Genomic DNA, 23,996 nt, shown 5'->3' with positions numbered 1-23,996 from the left:
ATTTTAATCAATGTTTTATATTAATAGACACATGTTTAACAGTATTTTTTCTGGGACATTTGCTTATTAAAAGATTAACAAGATGGAGAGAAATTTAAACCAAAGTGGACAAAGACACAGATTAAAACCATGACCTGCAAGTTTGGCTTCAGCTGTGCCTACAGATTTTCATTATTTTGACAAGTGTCCAACTAGAGTGGGAAGATGTATGGGAATTTCAATACACTTTTAACATCTTTATGTGCTTCATAGCAACCTGCATCTAGTGAACAACGTACAAGATGCATACTGTTTTTTCTCTTCAAGCTGCTTTATAATTCTTCTATGATTCCTCTGCTTCCTTATTCTAAGAAAATTTCTGTTTTGAACCAATAGTACTGAACGAATAATCTGGCACACTGTTTATAGTATGCAAAAGACATGCCTGAAGCTGTGTACTTGAAGAGCAGAAAACTCTTCAGATGTTTTTTTTTCACTCTAACTTCTCACTCTTGTAGGAGGTCTGCAATTAATTTTGATACTGACTTGAATTAGAATGTGGGTGGCTGTTCTGTACTTCTCAGATGAAAATCTGAGGAGTAGCTGTGGATTGTTTCTGTTAAAGAAAGATAATGTAGATGGTACTGTGAAACCCTGGCACTGGGGAGCAACTTAGAGTTTCAACATAGCTAAATGTAGCCTTCCAAATGTAGTCTTCAGGGGTCATGTCAGAATGACAATTTTAATTTTCCTCTCCACTGAGTATAAATACAATATGGTAAATTCTGAGAAACAGCGAAAGGTTTTGAAAGGCTGACAAGAAAATGCCCCGCTATGATGCAGAATCATCCTATATAAGGATATTGTCTACTATTATAGTTCTACCACTGTTTTATATAACAAGATCTAAAAGACTAAAGACTCACTTGTAATGCTCTAATGAGAAGGCAATGTATTCAAGAGGATTCATCTGTTCAGAAGCATAAGGACATAGGCAGAACTTAGTAAAAGTCACTTGAGTGTTTTGAGATCCTTGTCCTAATACCACCTTCCTGTGTTCTTGGGATTATATATTTTATTTCTATGAATCAATGAAACTCTGGTCCACACCTTCAGTTTGTCTAAATTGACTATGATTAATTTTCTCTGATGTAATGAGTGATAAACTGTTTCATGTCTTATGCCAAAGTCATTTTGTAAACACCACAGTACATCATGTGAATCCTGCAATCCATAGGCAATGCCATCCCAGATTTCTGTCACTGCCAAACTGCCACAGCCAAGTGCCAAGCGTTCACCTCTCGTTCTCTGTCGGATGCTGTGGTAGGCTCGTGGTAGGCTCATGGCAGGCTGCCTTACACTTCAGGAATGCTTTTTCATGTTATCCCATCTCATTACTTTGGTTGCATTTACTGGAAGGTTTGGAAACTTGCTAAACACTTATTCTTGTACTGTACCATTTCCTTAGCTATCTGACAGCATAGCTTACACTTGCCAGACTCTCGGGCAGGTAATGGTAAGACACATACTGGCTTCAGTAGGTCGTAGATAAATTCAGCATCAGGCAACTAATCATAGAAGAGATTTTGGTTCTTGCTGGTGTAAGTAGGAAGCAGAAGGTATTGACTGAAATGGAGTCGTTATTAAGAACAAGACCCGAAGGTTGTGAATATTAACTGCAGAAAAGGGTCCTAGAGGCAAGGAGCCCCTATGACCATATGGAAGAATTCTGGAAACATGACCCCAATGAGGAATTGTAAAGGCTAAATTCAGAGAGATCTTGCTAGCCCATAACTAATCTGTGCTGCACTTTTTCTAAGGTATGGCAAAAAAAATATCTAAAAAGACACTTAGCACCTTTCTGTGACATGTGAATAGTCATCCCATTCTGTATTTTAAAATTCTCATTAAGACTGTAGATTCAGCAGTGAATAAAATATAAAATACCCTGTGCAATGCTGTGAGTTTTAAATTAAGTACAATTGCAATTGGGAAAGTCTTCTAGATAATGTTGTAGCTTCTCTGGGCAAAGGCCAAACCTTCACAGTTTGTGTTAATATAAAATTTTTGATTGAACCAACCAAAAATCACCAATACAGTGGTGTAATGACACAGAAGTAGGAACAAAAGCCAGAGGTGCTGGAATAGCAAGAGTCTTGAAAGTTGTTCTCAGCTGTATAAATGCAGAGTCTCACAGTTCTTATATAATATATCTTTCCACCCCCATTACGGTGATATTAATACCAGAAATTGTATCATCAATCTGCACTGTAGGTCAGAAAATCTCAAGATATGTCTCACAAGTTGAGTCAAAATACCCTGTATACATTGTCTACCTTTTTAGAAGTAAATACAATTTCTCAACCGAATTCTGCTTTGTATCTTGTATGTTAAAGATACTTGTAAAGCCATTCTGACTGCAGTCACAGTGTCTCTTCTGTGGAAATACTTCCCTCTCTCCCTACTGCTTTTGCCACCAAGGATAGCATGCTACTTACTGCCATTATAAATATAGTCCAGTAGACCAGGGATTGTACCTCTAGGGGCCTGGATATCATGCATGTGGCAGTGCAACTTCTCACTTGGCAATCCCTGGCCACACAATCATCGCAACATGCCAAATTTTGCCATGACCCTTGGTAGTAAGTGGGGGAGCTCGGCATCTCAGGACAAATACATGAAAGCCAGCAGCTTACCACGGTGTCATCTAAGCTGGGCAGGAAAAAGTGCAGATGAGGAGAAGTGGCTGCTAGGAAGGCCTCTGTTGCTATAAAGAATTCACAACTCTGTTCTTTTGAAGTAAGAAACCAAAATCTTTTTCCTACCAAAACATGGAAGCAACAGCAGCCTTCTGCTTTTTACCTTGTGGCCTACTGGTTAAAGCACCAGGGCCTGTGAAACCAAAGTCCTTACCTCTCAAGTGAGTGATTTAGCTAGCCTTCATGCTAAATTCTGAGACAGGTTCACCTAGTTCTTGGTATGCTATTAAATATTCAATCACTCTTTCAAGCTCTGGAGACCTCAGGTCGACGACCCCAAGCTCCAGGTTATGGCTACTGGAGAACAGAGTCAACCCCGTCACCCTCCTGTTCCAGTGAATTACCCTGGAATGGAATGTGATGTAGGTCCAGCAGAAGGGAACAGGAGATCAGGGTTCCATGCACAAGGAAGAACGACAAATACAAAATTGCCAATGGATGAGCGAATCAGGACACTAATTCAAGAACCTCTTAAAGTTAGACACATACAAAACTTACAAAGTATGGAACTATCAAATAAAACCTCAGCTGAAGAAAAACCTAATGGAAAAAGACTGTGAGGCTTTTTTTCCATACAATATGAAAAGCTCAAGGTCCCTTAATGAGGACAACTGTATACTTCTATAGAAAAATTTCTTCCTACTGAAATTTTCCCTTAAGAAAAATATGCAGGTGAAAACCTGCCTCTGAGTCATTCATTGTCTATTTTTTTACTTTTTCTTTTACTACAAAGTAAAGTTTCTTTCTTTCTAATCTCTCTCACCATTTGAAGCAGTAAGAGCTTATACAAAGGACATTAAGCATTCCACTCTGCAAGGCAAAGCATAAGAATGAAACCAATTATATAGAATCATAGAATGCTTTGTGTTGGAAGGGACCTTCAGAGGTCACCTAGTCCAACCCCTCTGCAGTGAGCTGGGACATCTTCAACTAGATCAGGTTGCTCAGAGCACCATCCAATCTCATCTTGAATATTTTCAGGGATGGGGCATCCACAACCTCTCTGGGCAACATATTCCAGCACTTCACCACCCTCATTGTAAAAAATTTTTCTTTATGCCCAGTCTAAATCTACCCTCCTTTTGTTAAAAAACATTACCCCTTGTCCTGTCACAACAGGACTTGCTAAAGAGATTGTCCCCATCCTTCCTGTGGTCCCGTTTTAAGTACTGAAAGGCTGCAAGAAGGTCTCCCTGCACCCTTCTCTTCTCCAGGCTGAACAACCCCAACTCTCTCATCCTGTCCTCGTGGGAGAGGTTCTCTCCAGTCCTCCAGCACCAGCCTTGGATCTATTTTGTGGCCCTCCTCTGGACCCACTCCAACAGTTCCATGTCCTTCTTGTGCTGAGGGCTCCAGAGCTGGACGCAGCCCTCCAGGTGGGGTCTCACCAGAGTGGAGTAAAGGGGTAGAATCACCTCCCTCATCTTGCTGGCCACGCTTCTTTTGATGCAGCCTTGATACAGTTGGCCTTGTTGAACCTCAGGTCTCTTTGGATGACATCCTGTCCTTTTGGCATGTCAACTGTACCACTCAGCTTGGTGTCATCTGCAGACTTGCTGAGGGTGCACACGATCTCACTGTCCATGTCATTGATGAAAATATTAAATAGCACTGGTCCTAGTATGGAGCCCTGAGGGACACTACTTGTCACCAAGCTCCATCTGGTAATTGAGCCATTGATCCAACCAATTCCTTATCCACCAAATAGTCCACCCATCAAATCCATATCTCCTCAATTTAGAGAGATGGATGCTGTGGGGGACCATGTTGAAGGCTTTACAAAAGTCCAGACAGATGACATCTGCTGCTTTTCCCTTGTCCCCTGATGCAGTCACTCCATCATAGAAAGCCACTAGGTTGTTCAGGCAGGACTTGCCCTTGGTGAAGCCTTGCTGGCTGCCTCAGATTACCTCCCTGTCCTCCATGTGCCTTAGCATTGCTTCTAGGAGGATCTGTTCCATGATCTTCCCAGGCACAGAGGTGAGCCTGACAGGTCAGTAGTTCTCTGGGTCCTCCTTTCTACCCTTTTTAAAGATGGGCGCAATATATGCAGTTCTGCTGAACTTACTTACAAAATATGGAGAGGAATAATATCCTCTCCACTCCTCTTATTATAGTCACCTTTTGTACTATTCATAAACAGAAAAAGGAACGTGTTTTTAGAGCTTGTTCTACTTAGCCCACTGTTTTATCGATAAGCTGAGCTTTCTCTAGTTTCTAGTGACTGAAGAGTTACTTGCATTAAATAGCCAGTTTCAGTCTTCTGCATTTCAGGGTCTGATCCCAGGCCAATATCAGGGAAAAGCTCCTTTAACTGCAGTAGGCTCTTGATCAAGTTATAAATCACTCTCTTTAGAAGCTCTCTTACTATGAGCTTTGTGAGACATTTTTGTAACAAGGTGGGCAAGTGCTGGATTTGCAGGGCAGTATAAAAGTTTTGATTCCCATAAGTGTCAGTCGAACTTATAACCAACAAAGGAAAACACTTTAATAGAATAGAAGTCTTATTAGTAATCATTTATTTAATTATTACATTTCTAACCTGAGTCGCTAAAAGACAAAATTATCAGAATCTGTTATATGAAGTTTACAATATCAGTGCAAGAAAAATTGCTGTTAAAAATTGGAATTTCTCTTAGAAAAACTATGGCTTATTCAAAATATTCATTCTGATCAATTATCATCTGACATGTGAATATCTTTTAAAAGTCTATACAGCCACTGTTGATTATCTCTGCTAAACTGGGATTTGCTTTATTGCAAATACTGTATCAGAGATAAAACCTCTGTCAACAAAGATTATTGCTGAATCTTCTGATAATCAGGCTAGTTTTCTGTTTTCACATAAATTGGTGTTTATTGTCAGAACCAAAGTCCTAGGATATTCCCTTATTCCAGAGATGATTGCAGTGGCAAGGACTGTTCCTCTGAAAGGAGTCAAAGAATGATAGCCAATTCAAATCCAGGTTGTGTATTTAATGCTGCACACAAAGTAATTTTAAGCTGTATAACATTCTGGATTTAAAGAAGTTATTGGAGTCATATTTCACAATGAACTATGAAAAATGAACAGGGAAAAAGTAAGAGAGTTAATTCATTATATATGCCATAAGTCAGTTCTGTGGGTCAGTACTAGGCATTATTTTCAAGTACTAAGTAGTGTTTCCAACCTATTTGAAGTCCTAAATGGGATTTTATGTTCTTTCACCAGGTCTGATAGATTTCATTAAGGACAAAGTTGTGGAGAAAGCTGCAGGTAAGAAGGAAAAGATGAATGAAGACTAGGTTGCAAGCGCTATTACCGTGTGCATGTCTGTCTGCGTGAAGACAGCAAGCAGATGTATCTTCAGCACTAGAGCTGATGAGTTGGGCAAGAGGGGCTTCAAGGCATGCATTCCTAGTACCTGCTAGTTCAGCAATGCAGGAGCTGCTGGGGGTGAGGGCCCATGGGGGCAGAAGACGCACAATGACTGTGAAAGGTTGTATGTGTGTGTTTGTGCAGGTAAGGTGAGAAAGCAGGAAGGAGTGTGATGGAGGCAACAGATTCTGGTGAAGGGTGGCACCTCTGGCATCAGCTGTCCCTGTATGGTTCTATTTACCACCTATAAAAATAAACTTATATTCAGCTTCAAGACTCAAGACTGGATTTTAGCTTGATTCTTAACTTCTTAGGATTTCCTTCTAAACAACAGAAACGGATTTCTGAAAGCCCAAACCTGATTTAATGAACTTTGGGAACAAATGCAAGCACAGTTTGTAGGTTTGCAAGGTCTAAAATTCAGACCACAAATTTTAAGAACCCAAGGACAGCTGTGAGGATAATTACATCTACCTGATACAAAGGAAGACCCAACAACCATGAGAATGGGTTGTATCTAGAAGTATCTAAAGGGCAGGGGAGGTGTGCAGGAACTGAAGAGCCAGAGAGCAGGGCAATGGAGAATTCTCCCACCAAAACCATTTTCTGTCCTACCTCTTTGGGGGGTGTTAGACTTTTTCCTCACACAAATGCTGGACACACAGAGATATTGCCTGGCGTCAGGGGAAAGCAGGTTCTGAGATGCTGGAATCTAGCCATCATTCCACTCATGCCAGGTTAAAAAAGAGAAAAAAAAAAAAAAGGCAAATTCTCTTTCTCCCCTTCTGCACTCATATTAGCAGACAGGTAGGACAGGGTAAGGGGAGGAGAGGGCAATATTTGGAAGAGGAGTGGACACTGCCTAGAATCATGGGAACCCAGAGTAGATGCCTGCTGAGGGCTGTAAATGAAAGCCTAACCACTAAAGCAATTGAAATCATGTGATACTGTGGCTGAAAGAGGCAAAGCTCCTGCAATGCCAAGTAGGCAAAAATAGGCACTGTTTTCCAAGGATGAAGTGCACTTATCTGAGGTGCCACTTGTCTGCTTCAGGATGCCATCTGATTAAAGACAGTCTGTGCAGCACAGCCAGCTGAGGTAGTATATGCTGGATCCCGCTGAATTTTATATTTGAGGGAGAATAACCCCAAAATTCACATTTGTCCTGGGAAGAACACACAGATGACAAACACTCTCTGATGTGCCATCAGGACTCGGTGGGACATTAAAAAATGTCAAAGACTTTAAAATTAAAAAGGCTTCATGAATATTCATTAAATAAATGTCTTCAGATCAGTTAGCTGGTACAGGAGCGGGTGTGACTGAATCAGATCATTAAAAGCAAACATGCACAGACAGAACCACATTTGACAACTATTCATGCATTTTTTTCCACTCATTGTCAGGGCCATAAGTGCACCAACAGGCTCCAGTTGCCCTGATCAGCCTGTGACCATCCCTCTTTGCTACCCCCCTTGCAACCCCTTCCCCTAGCTGAGGGGCCTAGCTGCCTGCTGCCGACACTGGCCGTGCCTTGCCAACCTGATGTCTGGGCTGGGTGGAGGTCTTGCCCCAACAATGTGGACCTATGGGGTGATGGCTGGACTGCTGGATGAACCCTGTACTGCCACTGGGCTGCTTGGCTCATCTAATGCAGGTACTCATCGTGGGCCCCCTGGGCCTACAGCTAAGTGATCTGGGAACATTTAACAGCAAAAAATAAGAGAAGTGCCAATTTTGAAATAGTTTCTAAAGCCAGCTGTTCTTTACTCACCTAGTAGAAGAGAGAGGCACATAAGCATCTTTTCCTCTGGATAAATCTTTGGGAGTGTGTTGGTCTTCTGACAAAGTCAAGAAGCATCAGCTAACACCTGACTCCACCTGGTCCATCCCTCAACCTGATAAGGGCTCCCCCAGTGAAATTTGGCCTCCCTAAAAAAACTCGTCTGCTCCTCCCTTCTTCTGCCAATAGCTATTTATGTAGGTCTTTGCACCTTCTTAAAAGACAAGCTTTCTTATTTTTGTTCTAGGGTAGTTTTTTACTTGCCATTTATTGAGTCCCCTGCAACAGAGCATGTACTTTAAATTGTGTTGTTATCAGCATTGTCCCAAAGAGCTTTATATGAATCTGTGATAACAGATATTAACCTTGCTTTGCAGCTCTGTGATAAAGGGCTGATCATCTAAGCTGAGATACTTGATGGGACAGTAATTTTGAAATATAAAGCACAGTTTAAAAGTTGTAAGACAGGCAGACTCCACTAACCATCATCACTCATCCATTGTATGTATGCAAACATATACCTTTTTATGATGGTAGTTATGGCTTTTTATTGGGTTTGGGTATTAATGCTTGGGGGTTTTTCAGAATGTATGAAACGGTACTTTCTGTCTGGTTCTGTATATTTCTTTTGTAATTATCAGCTATTAAAATTTTTAAATATAGCACTTTTGTGGTGTTTTCTATTTCTGATGAATTATCTTGAACTTATTTATGCAGTCCTTTGGACTGCAAAAATCTCTCAGGCTAAAGGCATCTGAGGAAGAACACAAATAGGACTTGTATGATGCAAAGAAGTTTTCAAGTAAATGAAAATTAGATTCAGTAGCTACAAGATCTTTGTGTTTATCTAGCAGTGTAAACAAATTGAGTGGTTTAAAAAGAATGAATGGACTTTCCTTGGGGGACAAGTCAGTAGAAAAGTGAAAGCAACACTACAGCTCATGGATTCCTTCATGATTCTCTTTTGATTTGGTTGGTTTGTTTTGGGATGGTTTGGTGGTGGTGTTTTTTTTCCCCCCCATTAAGTGTACTGGGAAAGACTGGGACTCTGAAACCTGAAGTTTACTGCAAACACACACAGAGTGCTTTTAAGGGTGATGTTCTCCCTCTTTCTCTGTCCTGTTCTCCTGACCACCCTTCCATTGTTGATTTGCAGTTTTAAAACCTGAGAATTTTCTCCTTATATGTAGTTCCTTCTTTTTTCACAGTGCAATGCCAGGTGGCTTAGTATTCCCTCTACCTTAATTATCTTTGTCAGCCTTATTTGTCATCGTAGCAAGAGAAGTGCTTTTGCAATAGCATCTGAGTATCTTGCCAGACAGCAACAAGGGAATTCTTCGGTACTTGTGAATTAGTTTGACATCACCTGACAGTGAGAGCTTATTTAGGGTGTAAAATAAAGGTTCATGACCATAGCACCAGCACAGTGATTTCTGCGAGGTATTCTATATAATCACCATATGCAGTAGATATTTATCTGGTTGTATTGGTATCTTAGCATGAAATTCAAAAAAATCCTCAAGAAAAAACTGAGCACCTCTTCCAGATGGCAATGAAAAATTTATCTGGCTGCCAGATTATTGTAAAAGAGGATAGTCTTCTTGCGAGGGTAAAGCACACCGCTGTGGCAATGCTTGAAGCCATTGCTTGTTCAAGGCAAGAGATGACGTTTCTCATCTTGCTCAGATTTCAGAAATACACTCATTGTGGCTTCCTACTTGTGTACCTCTAAAATTACCCTAGATTAACATAAAGGTTATTTAGATGTCGGGAAAAGGTTTGGAAAGACTGAAAGAATATCAAATAGCAGAACTCTGCTGAGTACTAAATCTACTCATTTTGTGGTGAAAAAAACTACCAAGAAAGGGCTTACACAAATGCTGGAAGACAAGCAGCATGTTGCCGTGTGGTCAGTATGACCTCTCTTCAGTATAGCCAGAACACTGCTGTAAAGGAGCTAAAAAAAGGCATCCCTGAACTGGACACAGGTATGCAATGCTGCAGCAGCTCTTATAATATATATGATGAACACACAATTTAGTGAGAAGTAACACTGTCATAAACCAGCGGAAAGGTGTAAATCAGAAGCAAAAAATGATGTTGGGGTTATGAATACATCTCCTGCTAGTGGGAGACTGCTCCCTGCAGTACATTTTCTCATACTTTGCCTAGCCTGCTTTTAAATGCCCTGTGTAATAGTAGTTTTGACAATTTCCCTTGGGAGGAAGAGGTGATGTTTAATACCTCGCTTTGTTAGAAAGCTGCTGTTGGTATCCTGCCTGCTTCCCTTTTCCTAACTCCATCTCATTACTCTGCATGACTCCCTGCACAGCACTCTGAACAACCCTGCTCTTCCATTCTGTCCTGAGTCTGCAAATGGCGGGTGGCTGGTGGGGCCTTTATGGGCTCCTGCACAGTTCAGAGGGGCTACACAGAGTCCTGGAGGCTAGTCGGTGGGAACTGATCTCTCTGGGGAACAGCCCAGAGTGGAGGGGGTCCTATATGCATAGCATCCTAGGGGCAGTCCCCGCGCAGTCTCCCTCTTTGGGCAGCTTTAGTGCAAATATGCCATGGATCTTCCATGACAGAACGTGGCATCTCTTTTTTGACTGCCTGTAGCCCCTGTGGCATGGCTGAAAGGAGATGGGATACCTGTAGGCAGCAACTGCCATCTGCATTCACCAGAAATTGCCCACACAGTAGGAAACAGCAGCTTTGGGAGTTCCCTAATTCTCAAACTTTTTGGAAAGGGCTACTTTTCTTTAGTAAATAGGCATGTACCACAGCACAGCTGCCTCTTTATCCTATTTGTTCATATATACATATACGCTCACAGCAGGTAGTTGCAAAATTATCTTAAAATTTGTCTCTGACATATCGCACAGTCCCAGGTGGGTTGTATCCTGCCTCCCTCCCTCCATTTTGGGAGTCCTTGCTCTATAGCATAGGGCATACTCAAGGTTTTCCAAGGTACCAGTTAGCTTTCTGGAGTCCTGGCCCTGGGTTCGCTCCTGACAGTAAATACTGTTGACATTCAGTAAATCTGGCCTTGAAAGTACCTTAAACTATAGTGTAAATACAGCCAGAGAGTCTATGCAAGTTCAGGTCCACATGCAAACTCAGGGTTTTATTTTTCACATCTTTCATATATTTGCTGAATGAGAGCCCCTTCTCAGCCACCTGCTGGCCAGAGTATATGGGCCATATGCACAAATCATTTTTCTACCTAAAAACACAGCTGACAATCTGACCCATACATTTCACATTGTTTCTTCCAAGTTACTTTCCACAGCCTCCTGATAGGGTTGTTTTGGATTTGGGTTTTATTTTTGGTGTTTGAATGAACTCCAGTTTGCCAGCAACTTCCTGCTACTGTGACGCCTTTGGGAGAATAGAAATGTCATGATGGCTCCAGTAGGTTCAGTTTAACACTGCTATTGGGTTCTGCACTCATAAACATGGGTGGGCAGAAGCAACAATAACAATAATAGGAAAGACATACTGTCAGCTCACTCATCTTAATAAGAACTGGACACACACTAAAAAGAGCATAGGAAATATATTTTTCCTTGCTCCACATTAACCACTTACTCACTTGAATGACACCTCTATAAAAATGCCTTTGTTCTGTGCAAAGGAAAGTTTAACAGATCTGTTTATCAAGACACTGTCAACACCTTAATATGGCCAATTCGGTAATTCTTCTTGCATGTGTTCTTGATGCAAACTCAGGATGGCATCACTCCAGATGTGAGCAAAACAGAAAGAGCATGGCTTTCTCTCCTATTCATACCTTCCCTTCCAATGAGCTCCACACCTGCATACACAGATATTTTAATGATTTGGTGTTGGTACTTGACTGTTATTCACCAACTCCTGGTCTAACATATGGCTGACTTACCTGAGAAATTTGCATTCCTGAGAAATGTACAGACTACAGGGATTTGTATCCATAACTGAAGAGAACTTTTACACATGCACTGCCTGCAACATTTTGCTCTGCTAAACTACCAGCCCAAAATATTCACTAAAGCTTCAATGATTCTTCATTACAAAAATTGCTATCCAGTCCTGAGAATACATTACTGATGTTAGTGGGTGGGTCAAGACCCAAAAGCAGTAGTTTCACAGATTAAAATTTTTTTATTATTGCTATTATTCACATTGTTTCCAAAAGAATAACATAGTTCTGCTTACATTTTGGGAAAAAAAAAAAAAAACAAATTGGATTTTTCAAAAATTCACCACTACTTCTAGCAGGTTCCTTCTGCAGATGGGAGAATACTTACCAAATGGTAATCACAGAGCTTACTGCATAGTCATGTATAAAGTTTAGACATTGTTTGAATTTTATGAGAATTTATCCAGTTCAAATAAGGTATTCCATTTTTATATCTTTTTTTCTCTATGTTGCTGTTATTATAAGAAACAGCAAGATTTCTGAAGAAATAAAATAAGCAGCATTAGCTTTTAATTACAATCAATTGGAAAGGTCACTAGCAAAGACATTTATCAGCTGAGAAATAAAAGGTGTCTTTGAAACATTAAGAAAAATACTAAACCTGTGTCTGAATGATTAACTATTATGGAAAGTGTCTAATATGACTAACTCTACCATTGTGCTCAAAATCTTTCTCCTTAATTTATGGTGAAAATATATGTCTTGATGCAGGAATGGCTTAATAAACTTAACTGAGAAATTAGAATCATATAGTAATTTCATGCATATAACAAACAGCCGTGTCAAGTTAGCATTTATTCCTTGATTTGTATAATTACAAAAAGAGTAGAGAAGAAGTTATCAAAAATCTAGAAAAAGTCAATCGTTTTGAAGTCCACACTTTAGAGGTTTTAATACGAACATTGGGACACACTGAAATACAATTTCACTTGAGTGAAAGCAAACTTGGAACAAATATATTGAAATAATTTGTTTTCCAAAACAAGCACTACAATTTTTATCATTCTTACCTGCAGAAGTTTTCACAATTTCTGAAGTATTTCTCAGTCCCATAAAATCAAACTGATAGAGTCTCCAAGACTTCTGGTCAGCAGCCTCCACTGAGTTTTTCCTCCATCTGTAAATCATTTCCTCTTTAGGGTAGCCATCTAGGTAAAAAAAGAAAAAAGAAAAAAATATAAATATATTGCATTTCATAAAAAAGGTACTGAAAACCAGTATCAGTTCAGTGATATAGAGCTGTCTGGGAATACCTAAATTTCTGATCTGATGCTTTCTCAGTGAGTTTGGTGGTATAATTCAGCTAAAGAGTAGTACGGCACAGAAAAATAGAGACAAAATACTGGCAAAACCATGATTTTTCACAATCATAATTTTTTTTCAAATGGAGAAAAATTCTGGTTGGTTCTATAAGTAGATTTCTTCAGAGATTCAGTTGTTTGTACTAATTTGAGGTCCAGACACAGAACTATACCAGTTTACATATGCTCGGGAGAAGCTGTGTAAACAAATAGAATGTAAAAAAAAAAACCAAAAAGGGGTGTCAGTGTAGGATGTAAACAATAGAAAAGGACAGATTGTTTTAAAAATTACAATAGTTCTAATGTAGTGTGTGCTACTGTACTTTTGAAATTAGGTCAACACAGTGCTAAAAATCAAATTTTTAATTAGTATGGGATTTTAAAACTGATTATGCCATCATATTACTTCCAAAGTCTGTGATATTTAATGAGACATCACCTGATCTCTACAGCTGAAATAGCTTCTGAAAGTCTTCGTTTATCAGTTTAGCACTTAGTAGTCATAATCAATCCTCATGCTAATATTTAATTTCTTCTTTGTTAGAGAATGGCATTTTCCAATAGAACTCCAACAACAAATCTTCCACCAGCCCAAACCATAATAATAGACCATCTAGAAAACAACAGCACACCCATGCTAGTTAAAACTAGATTGTTCTCTAATGCATAATACAATAAATGCCTATTCATCTAATAACTAATGTAATAGATGTAGATTACTAGGCAAATTAAAAGCCTAACAACAACAATAGCCAGTTAATATAACTGTCTCAGCTGTAATTGGATACAGATAAATTTTGATGCTTGTGTTACAAAACAAGTTCTCTGGTCATGGTGCTATTTTCCTGAAGTTTTCCTCCTATAAGTGTCTTCGTCATCTTGTTTAAGGTTCCACCCTGCTGGGGTACTGCTATAAGGTGTCCATGGCCTCATTAATCCCTCTTACTAACGCAGCATGAGACGTACCCCCCCAGTCCCTCAGTTCTAATCTGTGGAAAATGACTATGTGTTAATTTGAAATGCCATGTTCATATATTTCCCATCAAAGTAAATAAAGAAATAACCCATGAAGAACCCAACAGAGTAACAAACACAAGCCCTGCCATTCTCCATGAGAACTCCTGCTGCCAAGCAGATTTCACTGCCAATTCTGCTGTGTCTGTTTGTAAGATTGATCTAAAGGTTAATTCTTTCTGGCTTGCAGACTATGTCAGAGGATGCAGAGGTACAGTGAAAGAAGTCAAGCTTTGCAGGGCCTCTGAGCCTTAGCCCTGCATCTTCTCGAAATATTCTTAAGCCTTGCTTCTATTTGACTAAGCCCTCTGATCACACCTCTGACCGAATATTGTCTCCCTCTAATGGAAAGCTCTGTATTTAATCACAGAATCATAGAATCATCAAATCCAACTGTTAACCTAGCACTGCCAAGTCCACCACTAAACTATGCCCCTAAGCACCACATCTACACCTCTTTTAAATGCCTCCAGGCATGGTGCCTCAACCACTTTCCTGGGCAGCCTGTTCCAGTGCTTGACCGCTCTTTCAGTGAAGAATATTTTCCTAATATCCAGTCTAAACCTCCCCTGATGCAACTTGAGGCCATTTCCTCTTGTCCTATCATTTGCTACTTGGGTGAAGAGACCGACATCCACCTCACTACAACCTCCTTTCAGGTAGTTGTAGAGAGCGATAAGGTCTCCCCTCAGCCTCTTCTCCAGGCTAAACAACCTCAGGTGCTCCTCATAAGACTCGTACCCTTCACCAGCTTCATTGCCCTTCTTTGGACACGCTCCAGCACCTCAATGTCCTTCTTGTACTGAGGGGCCCAAAAATGAACACAGTATTTGAGGTGCGGCCTCACCAGTGCCGAGTACAGGGGCACGATCACTTCCCTGCTCCCGCTGGCCACACTATTCTTGATACAAGCCAGGATGATGTTGGCCTTCTTGGCCACCTGGGCACACTGCTGGCTCGTGTTCAGCCGCCTGTCAACCAACACCCCCAAGGCCTTCTCTGCCAGGCAGCTTTCCAGCTACTCTTCCCCAAGCATGTAGCGTTGCATGGGGTGGTTGTGACCCAAGTGCAGGACCCGGCATTTGGCCTTGATGAATCTCATACAATTGGCCTTGGCCTAATGATCCAGCCTGTCCAGATCCCTCTGCAGAGCCTTCCTACCCTCCAGCAGATCAACAGTCCCACCCAACTTGGTGTCATCTGCAAACTTACTGAGGGTGCACTTGATCCCCTCATCCAGATCATTGGTAATGATATTAAACAGAACTGGCCCCAACACTGAGCCCTGGGGAACACCAATTGTGACCAGCCACTAACTGGATTTGAGTCCATTCACCACAACTCTTTGGGCCCGTCCACACAGCCGGTTTTTTATCCAATGAAGAGCACGCCTATCCAAACCATGACCAGCCAGTTTCTCCAGGAGGATGCTGTGGGAAATGGTGTCAAAGGCTTTATTAAACTCCAGGTAGACAACATCCATAGCCTCTCCCTCATCCACTAAGTGCATCATCTTGTCATAGAAGATCAGGTGAGTCAAGCAAGACTTGGCTTTCAGGAGCCTTCTCAGATTGTCTTAATTTGTGGAGACTCTGATATCTGTTCCCCACAGTTCAGGAAGGAAGAAGCGTCAGATGGCCTCCTCACCGTGCTGTGGCTGCTGTGCACTCATGCCAGGTGGTAGTGGCAGAACCACCTCTTCTTTTCAAAGTAGTTCCAGGACAACAGGGGAGGCTGCCATGCGGTCTGGGTTGTAATCCTACCTCCTCATTTGTGTCCTGATAATGGAGAAAAGGAAACCCTTGCCCTGTTCACTCCCTACACCAGATCCCACTGCAGAACTTTGTGGCCTCAAGTGCTAATTTGAAGACTTTGTAGCAGGCAGTAAATGGGCCCCCTATTCTCAGATAAATTTCACCACAATCGTTGCAAGTAAGAATGTTTCAAATATCCTGGAAGTAACAAAGATTTTATTTTTTAATACATTATTTAAAGTTGTTTACATTTTTTCCCAAATTTTACTGAAAAAGTTGTGTCAGTTAGTCTTGAATTCAATTTCTCCCCAAATATTTTTTTTGTTTTCATCCCATGCCCACCCCACCAAAAATCCTTACACTGGCAGTAACCTTGAAAGCTTGCTATCATGTTATCCAAGACATATCTGTTTATCCTTGCATGAGTAGCATGTAGTCAGGAACAAGTTCATGAGACTCACATCCTTCAGAATTTTTCCTATATTTTTGACTAAGAAGAGACAGATTCAATTTCAGAATAACTACTTTAAGTATTATTCATCACCATTAAATAATAAGCAACTGACTTCAGGAGACCATCATGCCCTTTCAATAGTAGTCCCCTTAATCCACAGTCACTGACATCTGATCTTACAATGGCTGGGTTACATACATGAGAGGAGATAAGTACTAGTGATTCAATGGGAGTTGTTTCAACCTGTTAAATAACTGCTCTTATGTTCTGCTCCAGTGCCAGGTGACTTCACTTTTCAATTAATTTAAAAGATATAATATTTCTTATGGAATAATGACACACCTACTTGGATAGTATATCACGCCTAGGTTTCATTTATGTTACAGAATGGACTATTCATGATGGTTCTTCTTTCAATGATACCCAATATTTCTTGTATACAGCCTAATTGCTTCTACCCTCACAAATGCTTCATTTTAGAAAATATCAGAACTGGAGACTTCAGTACTTCCACAAGAAAATGCAACCTCTGCTGTTCAGCCCGCAACACAACTTAGAGTGTAGTATCTATAGAAATATCTGTTTTCCTTCACTTCCCCAGCATGAAAAATGGCAGTAAACTACCTTGAATTCTTGACCTTGTGACTTCAAGCCATCCACACTGAGCAAATTGCTATCAAGTGTAGTTATTTTGTCAGGTTGCTTTAAGTTATGTAAGAATATCCATACTGCAGCAGGGCAAGGCTCCAGGAGGTCCTTGAGGCCTTCCAGTGGGTGCCAGTAAGACAGCAAGGGGGATAGCATGGGAAGAAGACAATCATGACAACTAAGTGTGTGTTCTGTGTTACAACCATCCAAGTTCCAGCAACCTGCAACTCAGGAGCCTCTCAACCAAAAGTCTGTGTCAACACCTTCACTTTCTCTCCCATTAATTTACTTGTTTGCCTTTAAAATCTCCTATTTTTTTGTCCTGATGGCTATTTTGTAGGCTGTGCTGTAGCTATTTGCATCTTCTGCATGTTTTAGATTTATATATCATTATGTCAAAGACTTTTAGAGAGCACCATTTTGCTTTTTGTAATACTGATACTACACACTTTTGTAAAATCAAGTTAAGAACAAATTTGGTTGAAGTTATTTCTTTAAGAGCCAGTAGAAGATATCCATGTAATACCTCCCGTTTACTTTCCCCAAACACACTTAATGGCTTTTCCAGTTAACACAAATGATTGGTACCTTTGTTGCTTTACTCATAGGCTTAAATATATACATTTTCAAAGTGCATGACTGACTTTAACTCCAATAATACAAACATGGATAAACAATAAATGTACTTTTTGCGGTTTTGGAGGTAAACCTATTATAACAGAAAGCCAAATTGTCTTGACAACCTGTGAGATTCTGCAGATTTTGTTTTATTTCCTTTTTGCTACTGGAATAATTGAATTAATGTTACTACATCTTCTCACATCACCACCATATAATTTGTAACTATCAGGTTAAAAATATTTTAACTTCATTCTTCACGCTCTTACTGCTTCACTTTCTAGGGAGACTGAGCGATTTGTGCAGAAGCCTCACCAAACTGCTGGAAAAATGGTCAAGGCCAGAAACATTTCTGGACTAGATGAGAGGCATATGCAATTGCAAGATAACCATGAGAATTGGTGTCAAGTGGCCCTGAAGCACGTCTGCTACAAGAGTCAACACTGATGGAAAATCAGCAACTTCCATTATACAACCATTGATGTATCTATGCCTATTAGCATATATTCCCTATAACCTTGATTTCCCCAGTAATGTTGTTGGTCTGGACATATTAGATCAATGCTTGATTTCTTTGTTTCACCTCCTTTTCTGTTATAATGGGTCTATTTTAGGAAGTGACTAGAGATGGGAAGAAGATAGCAGGAAGGAGGTCGTGTCATAAAGGACACACACCCCTTGAAGAACTAGTTTCTGTCTAAAAAAACTTTCCCTAGAAATATATCCAAGACATGGAAAGACAGAGAGGCATGGAAAAAAACCAACCTCTTTCTTCTCTTCAGACATATTTTCCCCCCTCCGTGAAATCAGTTTATTTTACTGCTGGTTCCCTGCATTTTGTATTCATGTGTAACACGGGCACACCCAGCTTGTAGCAGAAGGAATAATGCAACAAGGAAGCTCATCTCTCCTCCTAGCTGTAGAAAAATTTGTATGCTTAGAGCATGCAATCAGGAGTTAATGAAAGCAGCAGCAAAGCTGAAAATGTGGGGGAAGCAGGCAAGAAAGGATGGGTTCAGTTAAGTATCTGCTAGGGGGACTGATGTTTGTGACAGGAGTATATATTTGAAAGACATAGCCAGATTCTGGGAAGGTTCTGCTTTTCCAGGTGTGTTAGATATATACTCAAAGTCAGGAGAAATCATGATCTGAAAGACAAGGTGTCGCCATCAGCTAGTGGTCTGGGTTTACACCATGGGCATGGAGAGAGTGTGCTAGATTTGACTGCTGCCAATGAAGGTTGTCTGGAGGGGGAGGATGCCCCGCCGCAATTAGAGGCAGGTGATGAGCAGCCCTTTACACTTTACAGCCAGCTGCTTCCCAGACATGCTTTGCTTCCTTGAATGCTACCTAGTAAATTCTTCTTCAGGCTAATTGGGAGACCTCTGTCAACCCAGACTCAGTCAGAGGAAGAGGGAGACCCCTGTCAGCACAGTCCCAGCCAGATGACAATAATGAAGCCCAGAAACGCACCTTTCTCTGGTACCATGTTGTGGATAACAAATCACAAATCTTTTTTTTTTTTGTTAGCAGTCTTTATAGAGGCTTCTTTTTTGGCAAGCAAATTGCATTTTTAATCCTAGATTCTCAACATTTCAGAGGAAGAGGTTTCTCAGTGATCTGTTCCTGTTACCTGTCCAGTGTTTGTTCTCAGAAGGTACGTACACTTTTAATTAGGAGAATCCTGGAAATTCCCCTATTAAAAATTACGCTACCTCAGATTTCATTACTTATTAAGCATAATTAGATGGCAGAAAGAGCTAAGTTTCTGTTCAACTAGTTTAACATAAAACAAAACAAAAATTAGGGGATATAGAAAATTCATTATGTCTTTTCAGGAGGAAACCATTAGGGTAGACTGAAGCAGAAGTAGGGAAAGAGAATGGAGACGTTTAATTGTTTACTTAAGACCTATGGAAAATAATACTCAATTGAATACATATTGAGTTCCCTTTGTCCACAAATGGAAGTGGCTAACATTTTTCTCACCGAGTGATTAAAAAAAAAAAAGAAAAAAAGGAGAAAAAACTATGAAGCATTTTAAAAGGTAGCCATGATTAAAAAAGATAAACCTGAATGCTGCAAAGATAGCTTTAAAACCTGAAGTGATTTATTTCAGCAGTTGTAGGTAATTGCACTTAGGTGATAACTACAGCAATTATAAATGTTATTTTTTGCCCTGTTTGCTTGCATCGGTAATTGACACCTTATTAACAGTGCATTAGCTCATGAAAAAAAATCAACCAACATAACCATGACTGCAGAATAATGGATCTAATACTGCCCTGAGGTTAAAGGATACATCTCCCATTGAAAGGAGAAAAATTTTTCTGCCTAAAAATGTGTTGGAACATGACTGTGATATCACTTTGGCCAAGAACTAGAGGATCCAGTCACCATCATCAACTGTAATGTTTAATTATCCTTTACCCAGGACTAATTCTGTTTTTTTGAGAGGAGCGCTAGAACGCTGATACAATTTACTGATACATTATATGGTAGATTAGGTTTTGGGAGGAACTTTCGGCATCAATGCATCTTTTGGGCCTTCAAAATAGAAAGGAGGAAAAGAGAATTGTTGATGTTAGAGAAGTCAGTCCCAAAAGGATTTTCTGTTAACTTGTAGGAGTTAAATATTTCCCATGTTTTTTGCTACTCATAGACAAATCGTAATGTTGGCTTGGAGAAAACAGAAAAGAGAATAGAAAGGTGAAAAAGAGAAGGGAAAGAAGGAAAACAGAAGAATGAACAGGACTGAACTGAAATGAGAGACAGAAATTTTCCCTTGAAGATGTTTTGAGATGTGGCATTTCCTTGTGTTCAATTTTTGAAAAAAAAAACCCAACCAATTTTCTTTTGAATTCTAACAGATACTTCTCATATAGGGGTGCTATGATTTTGTCACAGCCCCAGGAGTGAAAAATCCCAGTTCCAAGTATCAGATTCTACGTGGAATAGCTTGAAATTACCTTAAAGAATTAAGGCAATTCTGTTGCATCATCATACTTTTGTACTCTGTCTTTATGGCCACCAAACAACTTCCCTTTTGATTCATTTGCAGCTGGTACCAAGAGTGATTGGTGTTTTTTTAAATGGTTAGTTTTATCACATTTTGTCCCTGTAATTACGCTTTTCTATTGTCTTGCAAAAGTCTTCACTCTTCTGTAAAAAAAACCAAACACCCAAACAATAACCCACCACCACCCCCCAAAGAAAAAAAATTTCATATTATAGCCTGTCTTAAGGTTTTGGTATGCGTTTTTGTTTTTTTACTTATGTTTACTGCTTGCTAATAGTTTTATTTGGAAGGCAATTTTCAGAAGCCTTGCATGAAGCAATTGCTTTTGCCTATCTGCTTGCATTGCTCTGTCCAGCAGATTATCTCACAAATTATTCCAATGGTAATTAGAACACCTGAAAAATGTTCAGATTCCTCTGATTTAGCTATATTGCATCCCCATTCCTAACATCATTAATGGTAAATGGGCTCATCTTCCTCTGAGCTTACTGGATATAAATTTTATCTTCTTTAAGGAGTATTCTTGCACAGATCAGTGTACTCAAGACAAATACTGAAACCTTGCCTAGCCATATGCAGTTTTGTCCTTTTTACAGAATGAGTACTTCATGCCAACCTCCTGTTCTGTTCTGTATGGAACAATGTGAAGATTTTATCCTCAGTTTTCTGCAGTACCAATGCCTTCCAGGAAAAAAATGAAAGTCCTGAAATAGTTTTTTCTAGTTCAGGTTCTCTCCTGATCAGAATGATTCTGGAATACGTACTCATTCTATCCTCCACATATATAGATGTTTTCTGCTTATAAACAAAGATGCCAGTAAGAGACAGAATTTCATTTTCTAGCTCCCCGTACTGGTTTTTCATTGCTAACATAGCTATTTCATAATAACCTTGTGATGCTTCACATTTGGGTTTCATTACAGACAAAGAATAGTCAAAGACTTTATTCATAATGTGGTTTAGATAATTTTGGTAGTATCTCAATCAGATGTAGGTGATGGCAATCACTCACAATTTTCTGTACAGAAGCTGATGCTTAATTGAGCCTTACGAAAAAGAGGAAGCCAACATCATAACAATAGAGCAGATGAAAAATATTTGGATAAACCAGAGCAAGTCAAAGCTCCTGGCATCAGAATTTAAAACCAAACCTAGCTGGGGTTGCTTTGGACAAATTAGAAAACAAAGCAATAAAATAGCCAAAGCGAAACATAAACCTCTCAGTCTATTAAAGGAATAACTGTCAAATCTGCAATTCTTCAGTCTGCTATAGCCAGGACACAGCTTTCCTCTTCCATTCATTTAAACTGCACTTATATTGAAGATGCTTAGTGACACAGCCTTTCTAAAGCAAGCGCTTAAATTCCTTATGACTAGCATGGACAGCAGTGCCACCAAAAGATGCTGGCCAGCTGACTTCAAACACCCCAATGGGAGTGAAATACCATTCTCTAGAGGTGTTTAAAAATACTTTTTTTTTTTCCACTGACTGTGTAGGGCACCTCAAATTTAGGGGTAGAATAGCTGTGTAAATTAAATTGAGTAAATTTGATCAAATACATGTGAATTGAATTAAAAATAGCCCATAAATACTCAGTATCAAATTCAACTGTACTGGATATTACAAGATAATGTAATCTTGCCTTTACCCATTTAATGGCAATGATTAACTGTATCCTCTGTGTAGGACTACTAACGTTTCCTTAAGACTATCCTGATGAGAAAGATAATGTTGTTTACTTCATCCATTACTTTGTTAGAAAAAGTGCTGAGAAAATGTGTTTGGCTCATCTGAAAACATATAATGAACAAACAGAAATTCCAATAGAGACTCAGAGCCCTAGTAAAGTAAACAACACAGCCATAAATAGCCCAGGAAAAGAAAGACTGTAAAAAACTGTAAAAGTTTTTTAATCTGTGTAAGTGGTGAGGAATGGAAAGAACATAATTTACTTACAGGCTTCTTCCCTTCATTGACAAGTAATCTATCTAAGCTTTTTATTTCAACACCTGATATGAAGATTTTTTTAACACTGAGAACTCATTTTGTGTTTCTTACACAGACATGGCAGCATTTAAAGACTATGCTAAACATGCTTAATACTTCCAACTGCTACTCAATAATTAGTATGTATATGTTGTGTGAGTGCAACTAAAAGAGGGATATCTATTAGCAGTAAAATAAAACAATATTATGTTTAGAAGTGTACTGTTATCAACATATAAATATAAGTAAATAAGCTATATGTTGTTCAAAGTATATAAAAAAGGACTGGCAAGGAATAGCTTGCATTTCTAAAGACAGGTAAGAAGACTTTGTATTCTAATACAAAATAATAATAATAATAGAGTAAGCATAGATAAAAAAATACATTCACAACTTGAAGGTAGCTGCTACAATGAAATAGTAATAACATCCACAGAAGTATTAGCATCCACCTATTTACCAGTGCCCAACATCTTAGGCTAGAAATACACTACAACCTATCCACGTTGTCCCATGTACAGAAATTTTCTATCCAATTTCAACTGCAAAAGTCATTGTAGTTATATATTTAGCTTACATAGTACATAGGGTTTGTGACTAGCCTGAACTGTACATTTTCAGACCCAAGAAAATGAAAATTTAGATATCAACAATGCTTTTTCTGAAATGCCATGAAACCCGTTTCAGGCTTCACAGGAGCTACACCAGCAGAGCCTGTGGGTTTACAGAAGCTGTCAGAAATGCGCTATGCTTAGTCAACATAGCATTAATGGAAGCAGGTTACGAATTAAAGATTACCATACAAGATTATTATGACTTTTTTATAGGTCTTCTCCGAATGCATCACAAATGGACAATAAAAGGTAAATCACCAGAACATTCAAAACTGAAAACACGGTTTCTTTTTTTGAAGAAAAAAAAAGAAACCATTTCATACGCCATTTCATAGAATAAAACAACAATTTGCACCATAAATTCAAAACATTACAGAAAAATTCATTAGGTCTGATATTAAGCAGGGTTAGCTTTTAAAAGATTTGTGAAATAGTGTTGCTGCCGTTGGAAAAAAAAAGCCTATACATGCATTTTTTTATTTAAAGACTCATTTCTCTGTTTTGCATCACAGTGTAACTTACCATGTGAGCTGATATTGGAAAATCAAAATTATTTATGACCAGGTTCTTCTAGTCAGGTTTTTTCAGCCTATCAGCTAGAAATCAGTGGTGTCTGCTTATTCATGTAGTTATTGTTCTGTATGTAGATTTATTGTCATTTACACACATTTGTAGTCACATGCGCACATACTAGAATTCACACACACAAAAGGTTTTTATAGCTATGTAAAGTAAAGCAACAAAGAT

General features: G+C 39.3%; 1 protein-coding gene across 1 annotated transcript in view; it reads right to left on the bottom strand.

The window, feature by feature from the left end:
* GABRG3 (gamma-aminobutyric acid type A receptor subunit gamma3) overlaps positions 1 to 23,996 on the bottom strand; it is a 325,287-nt gene that overhangs the window by 39,391 nt on the left and 261,900 nt on the right. Inside the window, exon 7 of the mRNA XM_075093627.1 lies at positions 12,851 to 12,988. Within this exon, the coding sequence (XP_074949728.1) occupies positions 12,851 to 12,988 (138 nt within the window). The remainder of the gene's footprint in view (positions 1 to 12,850; positions 12,989 to 23,996) is intronic.

This window comes from Phalacrocorax aristotelis, chromosome 1 (genome assembly GCF_949628215.1).
Source record: "Phalacrocorax aristotelis chromosome 1, bGulAri2.1, whole genome shotgun sequence".
Taxonomy (NCBI): domain Eukaryota; kingdom Metazoa; phylum Chordata; class Aves; order Suliformes; family Phalacrocoracidae; genus Phalacrocorax; species Phalacrocorax aristotelis.
This window is presented reverse-complemented; position numbering and strand designations above follow the sequence as displayed.